We start from the raw sequence: 22,499 nt of genomic DNA, 5'->3' as shown, positions 1-22,499 counted from the left end.
CTGGATGGGACTCTGGGACAGAAAGCAGACATTAGGGAAAAACTGGTGAAATCCAAATAAAGGCTGGATTTTAGTTAATGGTAACTACCAACGTTGGTTTCTTAGTCATGACAAATGTTCCATGGTACGTAAGAGGTTAACAATGGGGGAAACTAGGTGAGGGGCACATAGAAGCTCTCTGTACTCTCTCTGCCATTTTTCTGTAAATCTCAAATTAGACCAAAATAAAAGTTTATTGGAAAAGAAAAATAAAAAAAAAGACATAACAGATGGTTTACCTTCTTTATTCCACTATGTATAACTATTTTGTAGGTTCAGAGAATCAGAACACATCTGTTGCAAAGGTGTGCGATCCAATCTCTTAAGGCGGGTCTCTGTTCCTAAATGTAGAGATGCAGTTTGGAGTCACGTTAGGAAGTGGGACGTTCTTAAGCCATGGAGAGGATGTGAGAGAATACTAACCTACAGCGGGACCAGGACCACTGACTGGAGTCACGTGCTGTGGTCTGACATAGACGTCTCTAACATCATGTCACTTTCATTCATTTCAATTTCAAAGGTTTCTTCCAAGGAAGGTCTGGAATCTGGAGTTTTCCTTGAGGTTTCCAATGGCGTAAGCCCCGTTTCTTCTGCAGTCTGTTTTTCTACTTCAAATTCCCTGAAATCCCACGGAGGTGAAATAATGTTTTTTAGTGTCTTCATTGTATGCACATCAAAGTCATAACATTTTAATTTGTCTTTAATGTCTGCTCCTAAAAAGAAATACTATAATTAGAATAAAATAAGAAATTCCATCATTTATCATTTCTATTGTTATATAACACCATCTCTATCATTTAAGTCAGATTATACTATTTAGAATAAAATATAAAACTCCATCATTTATCTATCATTTCCATCATTATACACCATCTCTATCATTTAAGTCAAATTATACTTTTAAGAGCCAGTACTCCTCAGAACTGTCAGGGTCATGAGAAACAAGGGAAGTCTGAGGAACTGTCACAGGCGAGAGACCGCAAAGGAGACGGGATGACTAAATGTAGTGTGTGCCTGGATGGGACTCTGGGACAGAAAGCAGACATTAGGGAAAAGTTGAGAGCAGAAGGAAAACAACATTCCAATCTTTTCTTTTTCATTTGTTTTCCACCATTTGCAATGGAGGTGTCAGGAGACTTTTAGAAGCACAGGCAGTTGCAACTCCAGGGTTTCAACAGCTGCCCTATTTCCAAGGCCTCCTAAATACGGATGAGGCCTGTGGGCAACTTTTTCCTCTGCTGTTACAGATAAGACCTGCATTGTGTGGCCGCGAGGGGTGGCTCACACCTGTAATCCCAGCACTCTGGGAGGCCGAGGTGGGCTGGGAAATTGAGACCATCCTGGCTAACACGGTGAAATCTCGTCTCTACTAAAAAAAAATACAAAAAAATTAGCCGGGTGTGGTGGTAGGCGCCTGTAGTCCCAGCTACTCAGGAGGCTGAGGCAGGAGAACGGCGTGAACCTGGGAGGCGGAGCTTGCAGTGAGCTGAGATCGTGCCACTGCACTCCAGCCTGGCTGACAGAGCTAGATTCCGTCGCAAAAAAAAAAAGAACTGCTGCGCCCACTGGGTATAGTCACCAATCTTATGCACACAGAAGCCACAATGAAATAAAATTCATTTCCCATATATTAAAACCTTAAGGGTGATATAAATTTGAACAGATCTGAACAGATATATTAGGTACAATCATTCGACATAAACAAAATGAGTTTTACACAGTTCAAACCAATAGCTTTCAGGAATAGGTAGTTTGGCAGATAATGACATGCAAACCTTCTAGAAATAAAAATGACATGAATGGTAAATCTCTTCTGCAAGGTCAAGGAGACGTCCCTCTGACTCATTATCAACTCTCCAGCCTTTATTTAGCTTCCTATGAACTTGCCTTGAACAAATGACGAAACTAAGGCTCAGACTTGCCTTTCTTGCCACAGGGCTGCCGAGGGGCAGAGCTGAGGTTTCAACCCAACATCTCTAGGAAACCAGAGTTTACATTTTTTAAAATTGAGCAAAAACCAAGAGTCAAGTGTGAATCTCCTTAAGCACACGACTGAATGAACGCCACGTACATGCATCCCACATGACCACCGCCAGAAGGGCACAGAACACGCACAGCTCCTTAAGACCGCCCTGTGCCCACTCCTGGTCAATACTGCCAGCTTTCCCAAGCCTGAAGTAAGCACTATGTGGACTTTTCTATCACTACCAATTAGTTTTGTTCATTACTAACTGATATGGTTTGGATCCGTGTCCCACCAAATCTCAGGTTGAATTGTAATCCTCTATGTTGGAAGGTGGGGCCTGGAGGGAGGTGATTGGATCATGGGGGTGGTTTCTCCTGAATGGTTTAGTGCCATCCTCTTGGTGCTGTTCTCGTGACAGTCAGTTCTAGTTGTTTAAAGTCTGTGGCACCTCCTCCCTTTCTCAATCCCTCCTGTTCCAGATATGTGAAGTGGTGGCTCCCCACTTAGCCTTCTGCCATGATTTCAGGTTTCCTGAGGCCTCCCCAGAAGCCAAGCAGATGCCAGCATCATGCTTCCTGGATAGCCTGCAGAACTGTGAGCCAATTACACTTCTTTTCTTATAAATTACCCAGGCTCAGGTATTTCTTTATAGTAACGCGAGAATGGACTAATACACTAATCTTATAAATGGAAGTAATCAGTAGATATTCATATTTTTGTCAAAAATCTGTGAAATTTGCCAGGCGTGGTGGCTCACGCCTGTAATCCCAGCACTCTGGGAGACCGAGGCAGGCAGATCACCCGAGGTCAGGAATTCAAGACCAGCCTGGCCAACGTGGTGAAACCCCATCTCTACTAAAAATACAAAAACTTAGCTAGGTGGGGTGGCATGCGCCTGTAATCCTAGCTACTCGGGAGGCTGAGGCAAGAGAATTGCTTGAACCCAGAAGGCAGAGGTTGCAGTAAGCTGAGATTGCACAACTGCACTCCAGCCTGGGCGACTGAAACTCCCTTTCAGAAAAAAAAATAGTAATAATTAAAAATTTTTAAAAATCTGTAAAATTGATCCATGTTTCTAAATGATTCAGTAGTATGAACATGCCACAATTTATTTCTCCTCTCTCCTACTGGTGGACGTTTGAGTCATTTCCAGTTAGGTGCTATTATGAATAAAGCTATGAATACTCTTGTTTGTGACCTTTAGTGGACAGAAGCACTTGCTTCCGTTGGGCTCACACCTGGGGGCACAACTGCTACATCACAGAATCAGTATGGTCAATCATCACCCTCATACCCACTCCAATGAATCACACCTCCCAGCACCCTCACCCTGGTACAGCCCCTCCCACATTGACTCTGAGCTTATGAGACTTGTACTGATGGAACCGAACGTGATGGAAGTGATGTTGTGCAACTCTGAATTTTCAAGAGGTCCTGAACTTCGGTTCTTGTCCTTTAGAACCCTGAGAACATCGTGCTACAAAGAAACCTAAGATGAAAGCCCCAGAGAAAGAGACTTAGCACCCAAGCTGAGCTCCCTACTGGAAAATGATACCATTTTAGACCATCTACCCAGTCAAGTATCTGCTAACCACAGCTGCATGAGTAAACCTAGAGAAGACCCACAAATGGGTCACTCAACCCACAGAATTGTAAAAATAACACATTGTTGGTTGAGGTTTTGGAGTGGTTAAGCAGCAATGGAGAACTGATATAATAGGCTTAGCTTTACTATGATGTTAAGCAGTTTTCCAAAAAATCTTTACCGTTTTATAACCCACTAGTAGTCAATCTACGAGAGTTCCAGTTGCTCCACATCACACCAATACCACGTACTGTACTTTTAGCCATTCTGGTGGGTGTGTACTGGTTTCTCACTGTGGTTTTATTTATATTACTTTTTTGAGACAGGGTTTTCACTCTGTTGCTCAGGCTGGAGTGCAGTGGTGTGATCGCTGCAGCTTTGATATACTGGGCTCCAGTAATCCTCCAGCCTCAGCCCTGAGTAGCTGGCACTAGAGGCACACACCATCACTATGGTTTTAATTTCATTTCCCTGATAAGTAATGATGTTGAGTGCCTTTATTTGCTTCTTAACTGAGGCAGAATAGGGTCTAAAGACAGGGCGCCTTCACTTCAGCCTCTGATTGGTCACAGTCTTCATTTGCATAGGGTGTAACTTCACTTCAGCCTCTGATTGGCCACAAACCAATCCTTCATTCGTATAGGGTGTGACCAACAGGAAACCCCTAAGGGTACTTAAACCCCAGCTGGGGCTCATCAGCTACTTGCTGAAGCCGGCTCCCACTCTGTGGTGTGTACCTTCACTTCAATACACCTATGCTTTTGTCTTCCACTGCTTTGTGTGTTTTGTCCAATCTTTTTTCACCATGCCAAGAACCTGGACGACTTGTAGTGAAGACCTTCCACACCAGTAACATATTTTGGTGAGCCAGTCAGGAGGTAAGCCCAAATTTTGGGATTTATTTTTCTTTTATTTTTCCCTTTTTCCTCTCTAGAGAGCCTTCATTTGTGGGCATGAGCTGGAGCTATCGCCATGTGGCGATAGCTGTATACAGGGGAACTCCCTGCCTCGCTATTTCCCTTTTCCAACTCGGGATCCTCAGTGGATAGCACCTAAGCACAGAGACAACTGCGGGTCTCTGGCTGGGGACACTCTGGTGAAGTGAAAGATTTCCGTGTGGAAGTGCCTGGCCACCACTGCCCAGTTTGGATGAGGGACCCAAGTCCTTTTCTTGTTTTCAGTCTTTCAGTGGCCATTTCCTACCTAATTGCTCCTTGGTAACTGAGGGCAACTGGCTGGGGTTACCTAATTTCTTGAGGTTCTCCTTGGAGGAATGAGAGAGTACCTAAGGCAGTAAACTATGATAAATTAAGGGAGGTTACACAGGACAAGGAGAAAAATCCAGCCATGTTTCATGGCAGGCTGGAGGAGGACTTTAAAAACATACCAATCTGGACCCTTCCTCTCCCAAAGGCAGTGTTGAGCCCTCTTTTATTCCTAGTATTACTACTTTTGGTATGAACTTTCTTTTTTAGTGATTATGTAGAAGTTTATACATTCTAGTGACTGCTTTAAACAACCTATATTGTATCATTTTCAAGCCCACAGAAATGTATAAGGCATATAATTTTGACACTTTTCAATTATTTTTAAGGTTATAAGCATGTAAAATACTGTTAATATATATATAAGAATATGCATAACTACCGATATATAAGTTTATTTTTTTTTTGAGATGGGCTCTGTCACCCAGGCTGGAGTACAGTGGTGCAATCTTGGCTCACTGCAACCTCTGCCTCCCGGGTTCAAGTGATTCTCCTGCCTCAGCCTCCCGAGTAGCTGGGACTACACACGTGTGCCAGTATGCCTGGCTAGTTTTGTTTTTTGTTTTTCTTTTTTTAGTAGGGGCAGGGTTTCACCATGTTGGCCAGGTAAGTCTTGACCTCCTGACCTCTGCCGGCCTCGGCCTCCCAAAGTGCTGGGATTACAGGCGTGAGCCACCATGCCCGGCCTAGATAGCTTCTTTTGAGAGATATTCTCTAAATTTTCATCCAGAGAAGATTCACTACAGTTTATTAGGTGTGCTTCTCGATACATTGCCTGAATGTTTTAAAGTACATAGAAATTTGAATACTGTTTAACCTCATACATTCCTTTGTTTATAGATTGTTTAATATTTCTAAGGATTAAAGACATCAGAGCCCCCTCTAAGATTCAGTAATATTAATAAAATTTGAGACACATAAGGATAGAACCCAACACATTCAGAGAAAAATTGTTTATACTGCTGTAGAGCCGGAAATGAAACCCAGGTTCTAAGGGGACAGGGAAACTGTTTGTTAAGTGTGCCATGAGCTACCACACAAGTGCATCAGTGACTGGGCATAGAGCAGGCACAATTACAGGATGGTTAAGAGAGTGAGCTGTGGAGCTTAACTCTATGTGAACATGCATTTTTAAACTATGATGTGCTTCAGTTTATCCTACTTTACAACAGGTATTACTCATTTTTTGTTGTTCTTCTCAGTTGACTGGATTATTTCCCCAGTCTGTCTTCTTGCCACTCTGGATGCCCACATGAGACGACCCAGGGTAATTTCTGACAGCCTCGGACTCCTTGGGAAAACCAGAGGGCACCACAGACCCTGTTTTAGGAGCAACCTCTGTTTCCCTCAGGGAACCCCAAGACACATAAGCAGAGAGGTCCTTCTCAAAATCTAAAGCTCTGCTCTGTTTTCTATCACATTACCTGATCTTTTTGACTTTTGGGGAAATTACATCAGACATTACTTTAGTAGGGCCCGGGCACAGTGGCTCATGCCTGTTATCCCAACACTTTGAGAGGCTGAGGCAGGCAGATCACCTGAGGTCAGGAGTTCAAGACCAGTCTGGCCTGAACATGGAGAAGACCAGTCTCTACTAAAAATACAAAATTAGCCAGGCGTGGTGGCACATGCCTGTAATCCCAGCTACTCGGGAGGCTGAGGCGGGAGAATCGCTTGAACCCAGGAGACAGGGGTTGTGGTGAGCCGCGATCGTGCCATTGCACCCCAGCCTGGGCAACAGAATGAAACTCCGTCTCAAAAAAAAAAAAAAAAAAAAAAAAAAAAAAAGAAAGAAATTACTTTAGTAGGAACGGGAGTTAGCAGGCTTGCAACTTCCCTATCCTAGATCTCAAGATTTAACCTCACCACATCCTCCTTATCATGTAATGTTTATAACTAAACGAGTGTCCAAGTACAGCAATTCCATCCAAACTTACATTATTACTTCTTCACTGTTATGGAAATGTATGGCATCTCAACATTCTATTGAAATGTAAAGATTTATATTGTTATACCCTGCATTTAAAATAATGACAGAGCCCCTTCGATTGTGTATTAGAAAAATGTTGCTAAGATTTCTTTTTCCATTATAGAAACAGACGGGTCCTTCTATCAAAGTGCTTTACACTTACTCTATAGCGGTATTTTCCACAAGCAAGTATTCAACTTTAAACTGAATGTATCCTTGGTGAGTCACTAACTCCCCACAGCATTGTTCCAATAAAATAAATGGAGTTTCTTGTTTTTAATGCAGCACGAATGGTTAGAAAGATAAACTTGGAACCTCAATGAGAATATGAGAAACATAAACAGAGACATATAACAACCTAAAAAATGGGAGTACAATACCAATAAGAATAATGATAATCTTACCGATATAAGCTTCGGAATCACCAATGTACATTTCGATGCAATGACCAAGCATTGTAACAGAAAATGTATCATCTCGCCTAAGACCAAGGGCCTGCCATAAAAGATTCAGCATGGTTATTAAAAGAAAATGTATTTCCTTCTCTTTTGTTTAGAAATATTACCACACTGATTCATTTCAAAATATTCCAGAGCATCCAGGGTGGGGGAAGCGGCACTGTTAGTGGGGCCAGAGCTACACGAGCCGATGGCTGGCCATGAGCCGATGACTGTTGGTTATGGGTCATGGAGGTTCATCACACTATTCTATTTTCTTATGCTGGAAACCTACACCAAAAAAGGTTTTTTAAAAAGTTCTATCTCGACTGGGCAGTGGCTCATGCCTGTAATCGCAGCACTTTGGGAGGCCTAGGCGGGTGGATCACCTGGGGTCAGGAGTTCCAGATCAGCCTGGCCAACATGGTGAAACCCCGTCTCTAATAAAAAATACAAAAATTAGCCGGGCATGGTGGCAGGTGCCTGTAATCCCAGCTACTTGGGAGGCTAAGGCAGGAAAAGTGCTGGGAGGTGGAGGCTGCAGTGAGCCAAGATCGCACCACTGCACTCTAGCCTGGGCAACAAAGTAAAATTCTATCTCAAAAGAAAAAAAAAAGTTCTATCTCCATATAGAGTTCTCTGAGCCTTCTGTATTTGTTTGTTTGTTTGTTTTCAGACATAGCCTCGCTCTGTCGCCAGGCTGGAGTGCAGTGGCGTGATCTCGGCTCACTGCAACCTCCACCTCCTGGGTTCAAGCAAATCTCCTGCCTCAGCCTGAGACTGAGGAACAGGGCTAGTAGCTGGGACTACAGGCATGTGCCCAGCTGATTTTTGTATTTTTAGTAGAGACGGGGTTTCACTATATTGGTCAGGATGGTCTTGATCTCTTGACCTCGTGATCTGCCCGCCTCAGCCTCCCAAAGTGCTGGTATTACAGGCGTGAGCCAACATGCCCAGCCGAGCCTTCTGTATTAATCAGATCTCAGAAGAAAGGTAAATTATACAACACTCAAATATACATATTTAAAAGATTATACAGGACTAGAAAATGTGCTTAGTCCAAACTTCTGACGAGCTCAGTGCTCTGGTGACCATCATGGTACCTTCACGACTTCATCTAACCTCAAAATCTCTAATGAACTCCTGAAAATCAGTTACAAACCGCTCATGAGTTTATCTTTGATAAATTTTCTCATATTTTATCTCTTTTTCCAAATAGCATTAGTTCACTGATTCTAAGACCCACATTTTCTCAAATTCGAACACTGCTTCCCTTTTACCTGTGGTTTCCTATTACTGCCATCAACCAGCCACCGCTGTGATGTAGGTAAAACCTGCCTGAGCAGCATGGACTTGGTGGTTATGTTGGCAGCACAGACTAGATCACAAACCATGTGAGGAACACTTAAACAGATACAGGGATTGTGGTTTTCTAAAAACCCTCCATTGACACTTTAGCAGACTGAGAGTGATGAGAGAGAGAGAGTTGGAAAGCAGGTGTCTGTGGCTGGGAGGAAACCCAGAGTCAGGAACTGGGTATGTGTGCTAGCATCAGGGCACTATTCTGGGAAAACACAGATACTGGCCCTCTGGGTTGAATATTGCAACCATTTATTTCACTTACATGTACATTTCTAGGTATGTACTAGAGTAATACAAATCTGCCTAAATATGTTCAAGAATATTTTCTCTAAATACAAAAAAATTAAGTGACAGGAAAAAATTATGTTAAAGTTTAATTGGCAGCACTTTTTTCTTTATGGTCATCCTGCTTACTCATGGTCTTAAATTTGATGGAATATGGTACATGGATTAAGGAAAGGTTCTTTCCTTGTGATGACTGCACAGACTGTTTTGTTCATCTACTAAAGTGATCTAAGCGGATTAATTGTAAAAGTCATCAACAGAAAGACTGGGAGTTCCCAAAGGGCCTACGTGGACAGATAACGCTGTGCTCAGCACTCAGATCACTGGCGAGTGCCGCTGGGCACCTGCGCACTTCCCTGCAAACACTGAGGACAGGACTTATGTTTATTTCTAATTTGATGAATACTGTACAACACCTACATGCTTCGCTCTGCAAAGAAAAGAATAAAACGTAAGGTTGCCTAAAGATTATTAAAATATTAAGTAAAACATTACCTAGAAAAAATATTTCAAAAAAGGAAGTGGTCAATGTTAACCAGATTTAAAACCAGGTACAAAGACAAGACATACTGTGTGGAAGTAGTCCACAGCATTTTCAAAGTTGCCCATCAGACTGTGGATATATCCAATAGCAGAGTAGGTGGATGCGTTCTGAGGAATCAACACCAGTGCCTGGCGGTGGTAATCCAAGGCCTCGGCGTACTTTCTGTGGGGGAGAACACAATCACTGGCCACAGTAAAAGCACTAAATCCCTAAGTCTAAGATGATTCCATCCATATCAACACCCAAGAAACACTATCTCGATAAAAATAGCAGTCTAGACTGGTGAACGTCCTCCACACCTACTCTCACGCATCTCAATATGCCCTCTAAATGCATCTTCCAGGCCTGCTCCCTCCTCCGGCCAAGGGCACTCCTGCAGGGATGTCTGCTGTATTCCTTCTGATGTCTAGTGGGACACTGCAACCAGAACCCCAGTCCCTGCCTCCTAGCTGTGTCCTTCCCACACACCCCCCTTAGGTGACAGTCAGCGTCCCATATCAGGGGTAAATAAAAGCAGCCAAGGTGTATTGCTTTAAGGTCCAAAAGATTTACTTAGAAAAGTGCTCCCCAAAGTTCTCTGGAATACTTGACTTGTAAAGTCTTTTGTGAAAAAAATGTTTTATCCTCAATTAAACTTTGGAAAATACCATAAGCTTGTAATACATAGTAAAGACTCAAAGAAATCCTGCAATAGAAACACTTGTTAAATCTTGAGTAACCTAAAATTGCCCAGACTTATTTAACCAAAAAAACCATTTTTCAACTGTTGCCTGTTTATCACACCACAAAACCTCAAGCAGAAAACAGTTAGAATATGGATAGGATTTTAATTATATCTTACTGTCCTAATTCTTCTGAATTAATTTTGAACACTAAATTTTCATATGAAAAAGCAAAAATCTCAATGTTTCTAAAATAAAATTACACCAGAGATAAATAATAAAAACTGATTTTTATGATAATTATACCTGAGCAGCCAAGTACAAGAAAGCTAGTGGATCTCATGAAATAAAAATATGACAAAGTATTCAAAATTAAGTAAACTTTGAGTCACAAAGTATATTTCTGAAAATGCTCTACTCCACTTACTTAAGTTTTCTGCAGACATGCCCCAAGTTGTTCAACAAAGGTTCCCATTTGTCAACTGTTACCTAAAACATAGCAACATCAAGCCCACGAGTTATATATGTCACGGTTCAGCCTGATTTGTTTGCACTGAATTATTTCACGCCTTGCAAGCTGGGCTCTCTCCCAGTGTGTGCCTCCAGCACGCCACAAGGCCAGGGTAACTGCTGGTTTATCTATCTCCCTTTCTTCCCTACTAGGAGACTTCTGAGGACTCTGTTATCATTAGGACAAGTTTATCCAAGAGCCAATCCCTGCTGGAGTTCAAATGAGTATCTGCAGCTCGGAGCTTTCCCTCAAACACCAGACCTCTCTATCCATCTGCCTGCTAAATACTTCTGCTTGGAACTGTTACAAGCACTTTAAGTTCGGTGTGCTACGCACCACACCTGTCTCTCCCTGGCCATCCCGCCCCTGACCTAACTGCTTCTGAGTGCCCCTCCAGTCAGTGAATGGCACCCCCATTCCCTCTGACCCTTCCACGAAGCACACCAGGGCTGGTTCCTTCTAATTGCTAGGCATAACTCCAACCTATTTTTAACAGAGTCAAATCTGGGCCCCAATCATCAAAGTCTGACCAGATTGTTTCCTTCTTAAATCCCTTTTGTTTTCCCACTCTCCTCAGGATAAGGTACAAACTCTTTCATTCTGGGCCCTTAGTGACCCACACTTAACCCTCTTGACCCACTCCTTAACATTCTCTGTGAACTCAAAATCCAAGTCATACTGAATTAGCTCCAATTTTTGCAAATACTGAAATACCCTTGCCCTAATTTTTGCCTGGCTCATGTGTGATGACTTTCAGGACTGAGGTGTATGCAAAAGGCTCATTTCTGGGTGAACTGCCTTTCTCTGTGGGCACCTTTAGTTCCTCAATTATACCGTATTTCACCATCAATTTACTTATTTACGTTCCCCAGTTGATCTGAGGTCAGGAAATAGTAAACTCATTGCCCGTTGCATCCCAACGCCTAGCTCAGAGCCTATGACTCGTTAAATATACGTCAACTAAATGAATGAACAGACCTGAGACACAGATTCTGTCTCTATTGAGACCAGTTCTAGGAGGCACAGCCCATGTGAATGAAAAACAAATCATTTAATGACTCTTAGGCATGACTATTTCTCTTTAACATTTTCTGCAGTTTCTAATAAAGTCAATATCTTCCCCCTCTTCATATAGCTTTTTAATGGGCATTTTGACATTTCGATAGTATTGTGCTTTCATACTTCAAACCATTAAATTTCTGTAAGATTCTAAATTTACTGCCTCTTAATTATCAAAGAATACAGGTTCAGTTGAACCTAAAGTATGGTTTAGGAAAGTGCTTCTCAAACTTTTCTGTGTGTGATAATCCCCTGGGGATCTTGCTAAAACTGCAGATTTTGATTCATTTGGTGTGAGATTCTGCACTCCTGGCAGGCTTCTAGGCGATGCTGATGCTGCTAAGCCCGTCTGAAAACTGACAAGGTGGCAAGTGGCAATCCCCATTAACAAAACACTTGGATTATCCAGAACTAACCACGACTATGTGGCAGAGGCACCTGCTTTATATACATGCATGTGCAAACACAGGAATAGTGTTTATAAGTTCAGATAACATGAGAGACCAAAGTAAACAAAGCTGTGTCTATGGGGACAGGCAGATCGCTAGGCAGGAAAGCAAAGCTGTGTCTATAACAGCAGAGAGAGCTAACAGCCAAGGGAGAAGAAAACTGTGGGCAGGTGTGCACAAACAGGAACAGAAACAGGAACAGCAGGAAGCTGAGAAGTGAAAATCAGAATAGAATGAAACAAAACAGGCACGGATGAAACAGAAGAGCATCATGCAAATCTCTTACCTATGCAAGTTTATGGCATCTAAAATTGTTACTACTTTTAAGTCATATCAGTATATGCACATCCTTGATAACTGTTACGTTAACTCATAAGCACCAATTCATGGGGTACATCGTTCATGCAACAGAAGCAGTCAAATATTTTAAAATGGAAAGGCCCAAATACACACTCAGTATGCAATAACAGAAACAAAAGGTGTGAATTTCAGTAATAACTATCCCACCCCTATTCTTTCAGAAATGGGACCTGCCGCTATACTTTATTTACCCTTCAGTCAAAGAAGCTCTCTGAAGTCCTAGAGGAGGAATGTTACATCAGACGCTACAGTGCCCAATAGGTTCCACGAACCAAAGACTATTCCTAGCTTCAAATAATCATCCAATCTGTTCTGATGCCTCTCACATTTCAAAGCTAGAGCCCATTTAAGAAGCAAACGCCCAACATTTGCCCTCTTAATTAGGAAAAAAACTCATTTCTTACCACGTGGTAAAACAGTTAACTAACAATGCAAACATTAACAGCTGCTTGTTATGAAAATATCAGCTTATTATCTTTGAAGGCAATGAGATTTCCTCATTTAACAATGAACACTCAGGGGTGTGTATGTGTGTATTTACAGATACAACAAAGAATACCTCGTTCCCAATTGCTTTAATTTTTTCCAAAGCATCAAGAAACCATTTTTCGGCTGTTTTCCATCTAAAATGAACGGAAAAAAGGTTGCAGATTATTCAAAATTACCAAATATAAACTTTTAAAAAACTTTTGATTATCTTTCTAGTAGTACTAAAATGCAATGGGGTAAAATGCTGGAAATAATTATAAAAATTCAAAGTTAAGTCACAAATGATTAATTTTATGGCATTAATATCAAGAGTTCAAGATTTCAAGATTTTGGGAGATGTAGTGTATATATATATATATATATGTATTTTTTTAGAGTCTCACTCTGTCACCTAGGCTGGAGTGCAGTGGTGCGATCTCAGCTCACTGTAACCTCTGCCTCCCGGGTTCAAGTGATTCTTGTGCCTCAGCCTCCTGACACAGCTGGGACTACAGGCATACAACACCATCCCCAGCTAATTTCTGTATTTTTAGTAGAGACGGTTTCGCCATGTTGCACATGCTGGTCGGTCTCAAACTCCTGGCCTCAAGCAACATGCCCGTCTCGGCCTCCCAAAGTGCTGGGATTACAGGCGCGAGCCACTGCAACCAACCACAGTAGTTATGTTCTATAAAGTCACTGTGCACACTGAGTTAGCAAATATTGAACCGCGGCTCCCAGGGGAATGGTAACATTTTCTCTAATCGATCAATGTGTGACCTTGTTTTATGTGTGTTTCTGTTTAAAGACGTCTTATTTGATACATACTGTTGATTCATCAATATTGAAGTCAGGGCCAGCAAGCACTGTAACTGATGCCTGCCTGAATGAGGCTTCTCTAACACATGTGTTTCCTCTGTCAGATACATCACAATTAACACTAGACAGCATTTCACTAAGCTTGGGGATTATTTCAAAACAGTGAAATTAGCAACAAAAAGCACAAAAATGTGAAAACTGGCACTAAATAGACCACAAAAAGTACACTGGTTTATAGTTGAACTGAGAAAAAAGGCAGAGCGTTGCCTTCTTACACTCCAGCTGGAAATGTGTGTGCCAGGAGACCCAGCTTTCTCCCAGCCGTGGGCATGTCTGCCAATGGCTAGGAAAGCACCTCAGGAACTGATTTGGTTACAAATAAATTTTAGTGAGTAGGCAAATTTGCAAATACTGATGATTACTGTATTATATTAAAAGCTTCAAGCTTCAAAAAAATACCTAGATAACCCATTTTTTAAAACACATACATGCCATAAATGACACTGCAGTAGTATTAATACTAATTTACGGCCGGGCGTGGAGGCTCACGCCTGTAATCCCAGCACTTTGGGAGGCTGAGGCAGGCGGATCATGAGGTCAGGAGTCTGAGACCAGCCTGACCAACATGGTGAAACCCCGTCTCTACTAAAAATACAAAATCAACCGGGCGTGGTGACAGGCACCTGTAATCCCAGCTACTCAGGAGGCTGAGGCAGGAGAATCGCTTGAACCCGGGAGACAGAATGCAGTGAGCTGAGATTGCGCCACTGCACTCAAGCCTGGGTGGCAGAGCGAGACTACATCTCAAAACAAAAACAAAAACAAAAAAACTAAAACTAATTCACCATTTTAAAATTTGTATGTCATGAAATGCAAAGGATTACAGACATTTTTCTCGTTGAGTGTAACACCACTAATTCCACAGATATCCTAGGGTGCAAAGGATTACAGACATTTTTCTCGTTGAGTGTAACACCACTAATTCCACAGATACCCTAGGGTGCAGTAAAGCCTCCACTGACCAGGAAACTCAGAGATTGGGTCATTCCAATTACTTAAATTTTCTGACTTACTAGTAACTAAATAGAAAACACTTTTGTTTCAAAAACCATGTCAAATGTTTCTCAAATACATAAATTCAACTCCTTATCAACACAGAGATAACTAAGGGTTCCACAGGGCCCCCAGCCACACTGTGGGGTCTGTGTGATCTGAATTGTCCAATCATGTAAGAAAACAAGTGGTAGCTCAGGTCAAAAAAGACCAAAACCTGGGTTTAGAATTTTTAAGGAAATCCAAGATAACAGTTTCTCTCTTTTTTCTATCTCCTTCTCCTAAAATAGAACACTTAACAGTACAAATCTACTGAAGAGTCCCTTTGGTCAGTTAACTCTAGTAACCGTCTCCTCTATTTACAATCACTAGTTAACAGAAGGGTTTCTAGTCTTCCAGTACTTACTCTCCATTCTGAAATGCAACCACGCCGACCTCATGCATAACAAAAGGGTCTTCCGGTGCAATGCTCAGAGCTTGGCTGAAGAACCTTTCAGCTAGTTTTGAGTTATTGGTCAAACCATATTCTAATCCAATATACAGCATAGGCAAATGACACCTAAAAAATTGGAAAATTTCACATATTCAACACCAAAAACTGTGATTTCGCAGAAATTAATCTGTCAACTCCAAATCCTATCTGCAAAATAATTTAAAGGTAGCCAAAACACAGCATTTACTTTTTTCTAACTCTTAATTTACAAATATTTAATGAATGCCTAATGGACTTTGGACTAATCAGCTGCCACTTCTAGAATCTATCTGCAACGTATTTACCTTTAATTTTCATTTTATTCCACATTAAAAAAACAAAAACTCTCTAAAGCAAAAGGGCATGTCTCTGTGGTGCTGTCTTCCTCCTTGATGCGAATGTCACGCCACAGCCCACACTGGTCTTCCTCTGATTTATTCACACCATTTATCCTTCAAGACTGTGTTCAAGGTCTACTTCCCTTTACAAAGCTACCTCTGACTTTTCTAACATAAATGCTCTCCCTTCTGTGAATTCCCATGATAATCAGTTCTATGCAGAGGAGTTATGAAGAATGCTCTGTGTATTGATTCAATTTTCCCACCTTCTGAGACAGTTCTAGGCAGAGTCAGAACTACTTTTTAATTGAATTTTCATCTGTTCACACGACTGGATCAGCGATTGCATTAAAGCAAGTATAATAAGACAATCTTTCTTTGATGATGATCTCAGAACATCAATAAATACTGATTGCTTGGTATGTGCTTTGGTTCTAATCCAGAGCCGTAACTCAAATTAAGATTATATCCTCTACAGAAGGTCATGACAAATTCTTTAAAAGTGTTTACAACTAACCTCTTGGAAGTACTTTCAAAATGGCAGCGTCAGAACCTCCAAAAATCTATTCATCCATAGAAGCAACAAGAACACTGGCAAAAATTATCAAAACCAACTTTTTCAGAACTTTGGAAGGTAATCAAGCTCTTAAAACAATCTGAAGAGTGTATATTCAAGAAAAATGGCTAAATCTCAGTAAGAACAACAAACTTCATGTTGCTTTAATTTGTCTTATTCCCATCTCCCTTTCCCTAGCTTTGCATTAACCTTGAAAACAAGCAGCCTCATAACCACAGTAGCTGTAAAGCCATTAGCCTGGCAGCCACTGGAGAAAGCAGAATTAATTTAGAGTTCCTCAAACACCCCACAGAGAACTGCTGCTATTTGACCTGTCTGGTAGCTCCTAAAAGAGCCCCACTCATAGCTTGTCTTCTACTAACCTCCCAGCCCACTCAGTGAGAAAAGCTCTATCCCCAGGAGATTTGTTGGAAACAATCAACAGCAATTATTTAGCATTGGCTGCCGCCTCAGGCAGCTATCCCAGTCAGGGCAAACTGGATGCAGGCTACAAACTTAAAAGGAAACCTGGGGAATAAGATGTTCACAGGGGGCTATAAAGAGCTCTGACACATTCCTGGGGATTGGGAAGGCCATACACATGCATAGGGCTATATGCATGCACAGAAAAGGCCTGAGAAGGCCCTATTATCTCATCTCTGGCCGATCTTGAGAAGGCTAAGGCAGAGTTGTCAACAATGCTGAGTGTTGAAGGTGTGCAGAGTCCTTCCACAAAGGGTGGAAGACTTACTGGTTTAAGATATCAAAGCTGCTAGTTAACCGAGCAGAGGCTTCAGTGGCTTCATACAACAAAGTATATAAACTAGAGAATTAGTTCTGGAAAGTCACTAAACAAACAGTGACAATGACCAATAAATCCTGGGGCTGTGTGGGAAAATCTCATTTCCTGAACTGCCCCATTATATGACTTTACATATCTACTTTCAACAAAAAAAGGACATGCAAAGAAACAGGAAACTATGGCCCATACACATGAAAAAAGCAGTCAATAGAAACTATTCTGGGAAAAGCCCAGATGTTGGACTAACAAGACAAATAGCTTAAATAAGCCATGTTAAATTCTAAAGAACTAAAAGAAATTATGTCCACAAAACTAAATTATGAGAACAATGTCTCACCAGAGAACACCAGTAAAGATACAGAAATTATAAAAATTAAGCAAATAGCAAATCTAGAGTTACAAAGTACAAAAATTAAAATAAAAAATTCATTAGAAGGGATTAAGAGCAGACATGAATAGGCAGAAATAAGAATTATTGAACTTAAAGATGTCAACTGAGATTGTCCCATCTGAGAAACAGAAAAAGAAGAAAAATGAACAGAACCACAGAGGCTTGTGACACACTATCAGGTATACCAACACATGTATAATAGGAGTCCCAGAAGACAGAAGAAAGGAGCAGAAAGAATATTGAAGAAAATAACAGCCAGAAGATTTCCAAGAAGCTTTAAGAACTCCAAGAAGAATAAACTCAAAGAGATTCACACCTAGACAAATAATAGTCAAACCACTGAAAAAGATGAAAAAAAGAATGTTTAAAGCAGTTACAGAAAATCATTACATACAAGGGCAATTTCTGTAAGATCAACTGCTGACTTCTCACCAAGTATCATGGAGGCCAGAAAGCAGCTGATGACATTCAAAGTACTGAAAGAAAGTTGACCAAGAATTCTACATCTAGCAAAATTATCTGTTGAAAATTAAGACATTCCCGGGGGGGGGGAAAAATGAGAAAATTTATTGCAAATCGCCTTACAGAAAACACACAAAAAAGCTCTACAAGCTGAAAGTACCCCAGACAGTAATTGAAATCCACAAGAAAAAGTAAGAGTACTAGTAAAGATAATTATGTAATTACAAATGACAATTTAACAGGTATTTCTTTTTCCTCTTGATTTAAACAGCAATTGTAGGCTGGGTGCAGTGGCTCATGCCTATAATCCCAGCACTCTGGGAGGTCAAGGTGAAAGGAATGCTTGAGCCCAGAGTTGAAGACGAGCCTGGCACACAGTGAGACCCCATCTCTAAAAAGTAACAAAAAACTAGCCAAGCATGGTGGTATGGGCTTGTAGTCCCAGACACTTGAGAGGCTGAGGCCGAAGGATCCCTTGAGCCCATGAGTTTGAGAACGCAGTGAGCTGTGATGGTGCCACTGCACTCTAGCCTGGGCAAGAGAGTGAGACTCTATGTACAGGTTGAGTATTCTTTAGCTTGAGACCAGAAGTGTTTGGGATTTCTGATTTTTTTTTTTTAATTTGGGAATTTATGCATCACTAGTCTGAAAATCCAAAATGTTCCAGTGAGCAATTCCTTTTGAGTGTCAAGCCACTGCTCAAAAAGTTTTGGCTTCTGGAACATTTTGAACTTTAGATTTTCTCATTAGGGATACGCAATATGGAATTATATTGTTGGGCCTATCACATACAGAAATGTAAGGTTTACCAATAACAGCATAATAGGAAGCGGGTGACAGCAAAGCTGTATTACAGTAAGAAAGTAACACTGGATGGTAACTTGAACCCATAGGAACAAATACAGAGAACTAAAAATGGTAAATAACAGAGTTAATATAACAAATGATATAAATTACACACTTCTCACAGCTTCTTTGAAAAACAAAATTACATAAATAATAACAATGTATCATTGAGAAAATCTGTCATTAGTACATCTGCCCAGTAAGAAATACTAAAGGGAGTCCTTTATGCTAAAATAGAAGGATACTACATAGGAATTCAAATCCACATTGTTGAAGAAGAGTCAAACTCTAAGAACTCGAAGTGCAGGCTTCCAGGTTACAGGTAGATTTAAGATTTTTCTGATTGGCAACTGGTTGAAAGAGTTATTATCAACAGTAAGCAATATCTGGGTTGTAAGAGGTTGCAGAGACCAAATTTTATCATGCAGACGAAGCCTCCAGGTAGCAGGCTTCAGAGAGGATAGATGGTAAGTGTTTCTTCTTATCAGACTGAAGGTCCATTAACATCCATGTTGATGTTAACGCTGTAGGGTGTAAAGAGGCGTGTTGGACCCCCACTTCCCATCATGGCCTGAACCAGTCTTTCAGGTTAAATTTAGAGGGCCCTGGCCTAGAGAAGGAAGCCCATTTAGATAGTTGGGGAGGGTCTTCAAATTTTATTTTTGGTTTCCAACATGAAGAAATGAGAGTCTGATAAAAATAGCTATATTGGTAATTATGAGACAGTATAAAATGTGTTTTTGTTTTTAACTCTTCTATCTGATTTAAAAGACAACTAATAAATAATAATCACAGATCTGTGCTGATGGACTTATAATATGGAAGATGTATTCTGTATGACAATGACAGCATAAGGAGGCAAGAGGAAACAGAGCTATATTGGAGTAAGGTTTTGGTATACTATTAACATTAAATTGGTATTAATTCAAAGTAGGTCGTTTTAAATTAAGGTGCTAATTATAATCCTAAAGATAACCAACCTAAGAAAATTACTAAAAAAATATAGTATAGGCCGGGGGCGGTGGCTCAAGCCTGTAATCCCAGCACTTTGGGAGGCCGAGACGGGCGGATCACGAGGTCAGGAGTTCGAGACCATCCTGGATAACACGGTGAAACCCCGTCTCTACTAAAAAATACAAAAAACTAGCCGGGCGAGGTGGTGGGCGCCTGTAGTCCCGGCTACTCGGGAGGCTGAGGCAGGAGAATGGCGTAAAAACCCGGGAGGCGGAGCTTGCAGTGAGCTGAGATCCGGCCACTGCACTCCACCCTGGGCGACATAGCGAGACTCCGTCTCAAAAAAAAAAAAAAAAAAAAAAAAAAAATATATATATATATATATATATATAGTATAGGCCGGGTGCGGTGGCTCAAGCCTGTAATCCCAGCACTTTGGGAGGCCGAGGCGGGCGGAACACGAGGTCAGGAGATCGAGACCATCCTGGCTAACACAGTGAAACCCCGTCTCTACTAAAAATACAAAAAACTAGCCGGGGCGCGGTGGCAGGCGCCTGTAGTCCCAGCTACTCGGGAGGCTGAGGCAGGAGAATGGCGTAAACCCGGGAGGCGGAGCTTGCAGTGAGCTGAGATCCGGCCACTGCACTCCAGCCTGGGTGACAGAGCAAGACTCCGTCTCAAAAAAAAAAAAAAAAAAATATATATATATATATATAGTATAATAAAAAAAGGGATTAAAATGGGACATTATAAAATATTTACTCAACACAAAAGAAGGCAGTAATGAAAAATACAGGAACAAAAGATGTGATGTATAGACAATAAAGAACAAAACGCCAGACATAAATTCTATCTTGTTAGTAACTAAACATAAATGGGATAAACAGTCCAAAGGCAGCAACTGGCAGAATAGATTTAAAAACTTGATTTAACTATATGTTGTCAACAAGAGACATGCTTTAGATTCAAAACACAAGTTGGAATTAAAAGGATGAAAAAAACCACACCATATAAACAGTAACAAAAGAGAGCTGGTGTGCCTACAGTAACATCAGATGAAACAGACTTTATCAAAAAGTATTATTAGAGATAATTAGTGATATTTTATGACGATAAAAGGCTCAATCCATCAAGAAAATATGACAATTATATACACACCTAACAACAGAGACTAAGAATATATGAAGTGGAATGTACCAGAATTGGAGGGAGAAATAGAAAATTCAACAATAAAATTTGAAGACTTTAATACCTCACTTGCAATAATGCGCAGAATCAATAAGTAGAAGATCAATGATGAAATAGCAGACTTCAACGACACTATGAAAAGTAGATATAACAGGTTATCTATGGAACACGCCACCCAACAAGAGCAGAATTCTCAAATACATCTGGAACGATCTCCAGAATGGCTCATAAAAAAGCCTCAATAATTTTTTTCTTTTTTCTTTTTTTTTTTTAAGATGGAGTCTCGCTCTGTCGCCCAGCCTGGAGCGCAGTGGCGCCATCTCAGCTCACTGGAACCTCCGCCTCCAGGTTCAAGTGCTTCTCCTATCTCAGCCTCCCGAGTAGCTGGGACTACAGGCGTGAGCCACCACACCTGGCTAATTTTTGTATTTTTAGTAGAGAAGGAGTTTCACCATATTGGCCAGGCTGGTCTTGAACTCCTGACCTCAAGTGATCCACACCCGCCTGGGCCTCCCAAAGTGCTGGGATTACAGGTGTGAGCCACTGTGCCTGGCCAGCCTCAATAAATTTAAACGGACTAAAATCACAAAGTATGTTCTCCAACTATAATGGAATTAAGATAAAAAACAACAAAAGAAGAAAATTTGGGAAATTCATAAGTATGTGGAAGTTAAATGTCAACATATTCTTAAATAACCAATGACTCAAAAAAACAATCATAAAGGAAACGTAAAAATATTCATCCAATTTCAAGCATTTATCCAAACACAGACAAGAAAGTGCAGGCTGCTCTGACAGATAAGTAAACTTGAAAGAAAAATAATGCTTATCTTGATGAGTTATCATGAGGTTTTTGAGACGGTGTCTCACCTGGTCACCCAGGCTTGATTGTGGTGGCACAGTGACCATCCTGCCTCAGTTTCCCACACAGCTGGGATTACAGGCAGGCACCATCAAACCCAGCTAATTTTTAAATTTTTTTTGAAACGATAAGGTCTCACTATGCTGCCAGGGCTGGTATCAAACTCCTGGCCTCAAGTAATCCTCCCACCTCAGCCTCCCAAAGTGCTGGGATTACAGGTGTGAGCTACCACCCCTAGCTTAATGGAGAATCTAATGACAAAGTTTGTTAGATTTGGAAACACTGAAGGTATAGTGTCATTAATTATCATTGATTCTGATTCCCAGCTAGGAACTAACAAATGACTATTCTGTTTCTGGGCACCCAAAACGTCAAATCAAAATTACCAGACTGCAGCAGGTGCCCATAAAAACCAACTCAGTGAATTCTTGGGATTTTTTTTTTGGTAACAAATCATCAGATTGAGGCATACGGGAAATATGCAGATACTGGAGTTGAACTGGAAAAGGTCTCACCCATCTTGGTGAACAGGATGGAAAGACCTGGACTGAGTATGAGGATCATTTAGGTGGATCCGTAACTGGGTGTACAACTGTAATCTGGAAGGTTATTTCTAGTAATATGTTAGTGCTATGGACTGTTTGTGTCCCCTCTGTCCCCCAGATTCATACATTAAATCCCTGACCCCTACTGTGCCTGTACTTGAAGATAGGGCCTATGAAGAGATAATAAAGGTTACATGAAGTCCTAAGGGTATGGTTCTTACCCAATAGGACTAGTGTAGGGCTCTTACCC

The 22,499-nt window shown here is 41.1% G+C and overlaps 1 protein-coding gene across 6 annotated transcripts in view; it reads right to left on the bottom strand.

The window, feature by feature from the left end:
- Window positions 1-268: 268 nt before the first annotated feature.
- CDC16 (cell division cycle 16) overlaps window positions 269-22,499 on the bottom strand; it is a 39,969-nt gene continuing 17,738 nt past the window's right edge. For 3 of the 6 annotated variants that reach the window (XM_050767017.1, XM_050767019.1, XM_050767021.1), the window contains 6 exons: window positions 15,240-15,392; window positions 13,053-13,116; window positions 10,542-10,603; window positions 9,479-9,614; window positions 7,229-7,319; window positions 269-752 (listed from right to left, as the gene is read on the bottom strand). In XM_050767017.1, the coding sequence (XP_050622974.1) occupies window positions 493-752; window positions 7,229-7,319; window positions 9,479-9,614; window positions 10,542-10,603; window positions 13,053-13,116; window positions 15,240-15,392 (766 nt within the window). In that variant the 3' untranslated portion in view covers window positions 269-492. Of the gene's footprint in view, window positions 753-7,228; window positions 7,320-9,478; window positions 9,615-10,541; window positions 10,604-13,052; window positions 13,117-15,239; window positions 15,393-22,499 lie in introns of those variants that run through there. The other 3 variants (XM_050767018.1, XM_050767020.1, XM_050767022.1) reach the window with 3 other exon arrangements.

The sequence above is a fragment of the Macaca thibetana genome, chromosome 17 (genome assembly GCF_024542745.1).
Source record: "Macaca thibetana thibetana isolate TM-01 chromosome 17, ASM2454274v1, whole genome shotgun sequence".
NCBI classification, from domain to species: domain Eukaryota; kingdom Metazoa; phylum Chordata; class Mammalia; order Primates; family Cercopithecidae; genus Macaca; species Macaca thibetana.
Note: the sequence above shows the minus strand (reverse complement) of the source record. Positions and strands in the feature narration are given on the sequence as shown.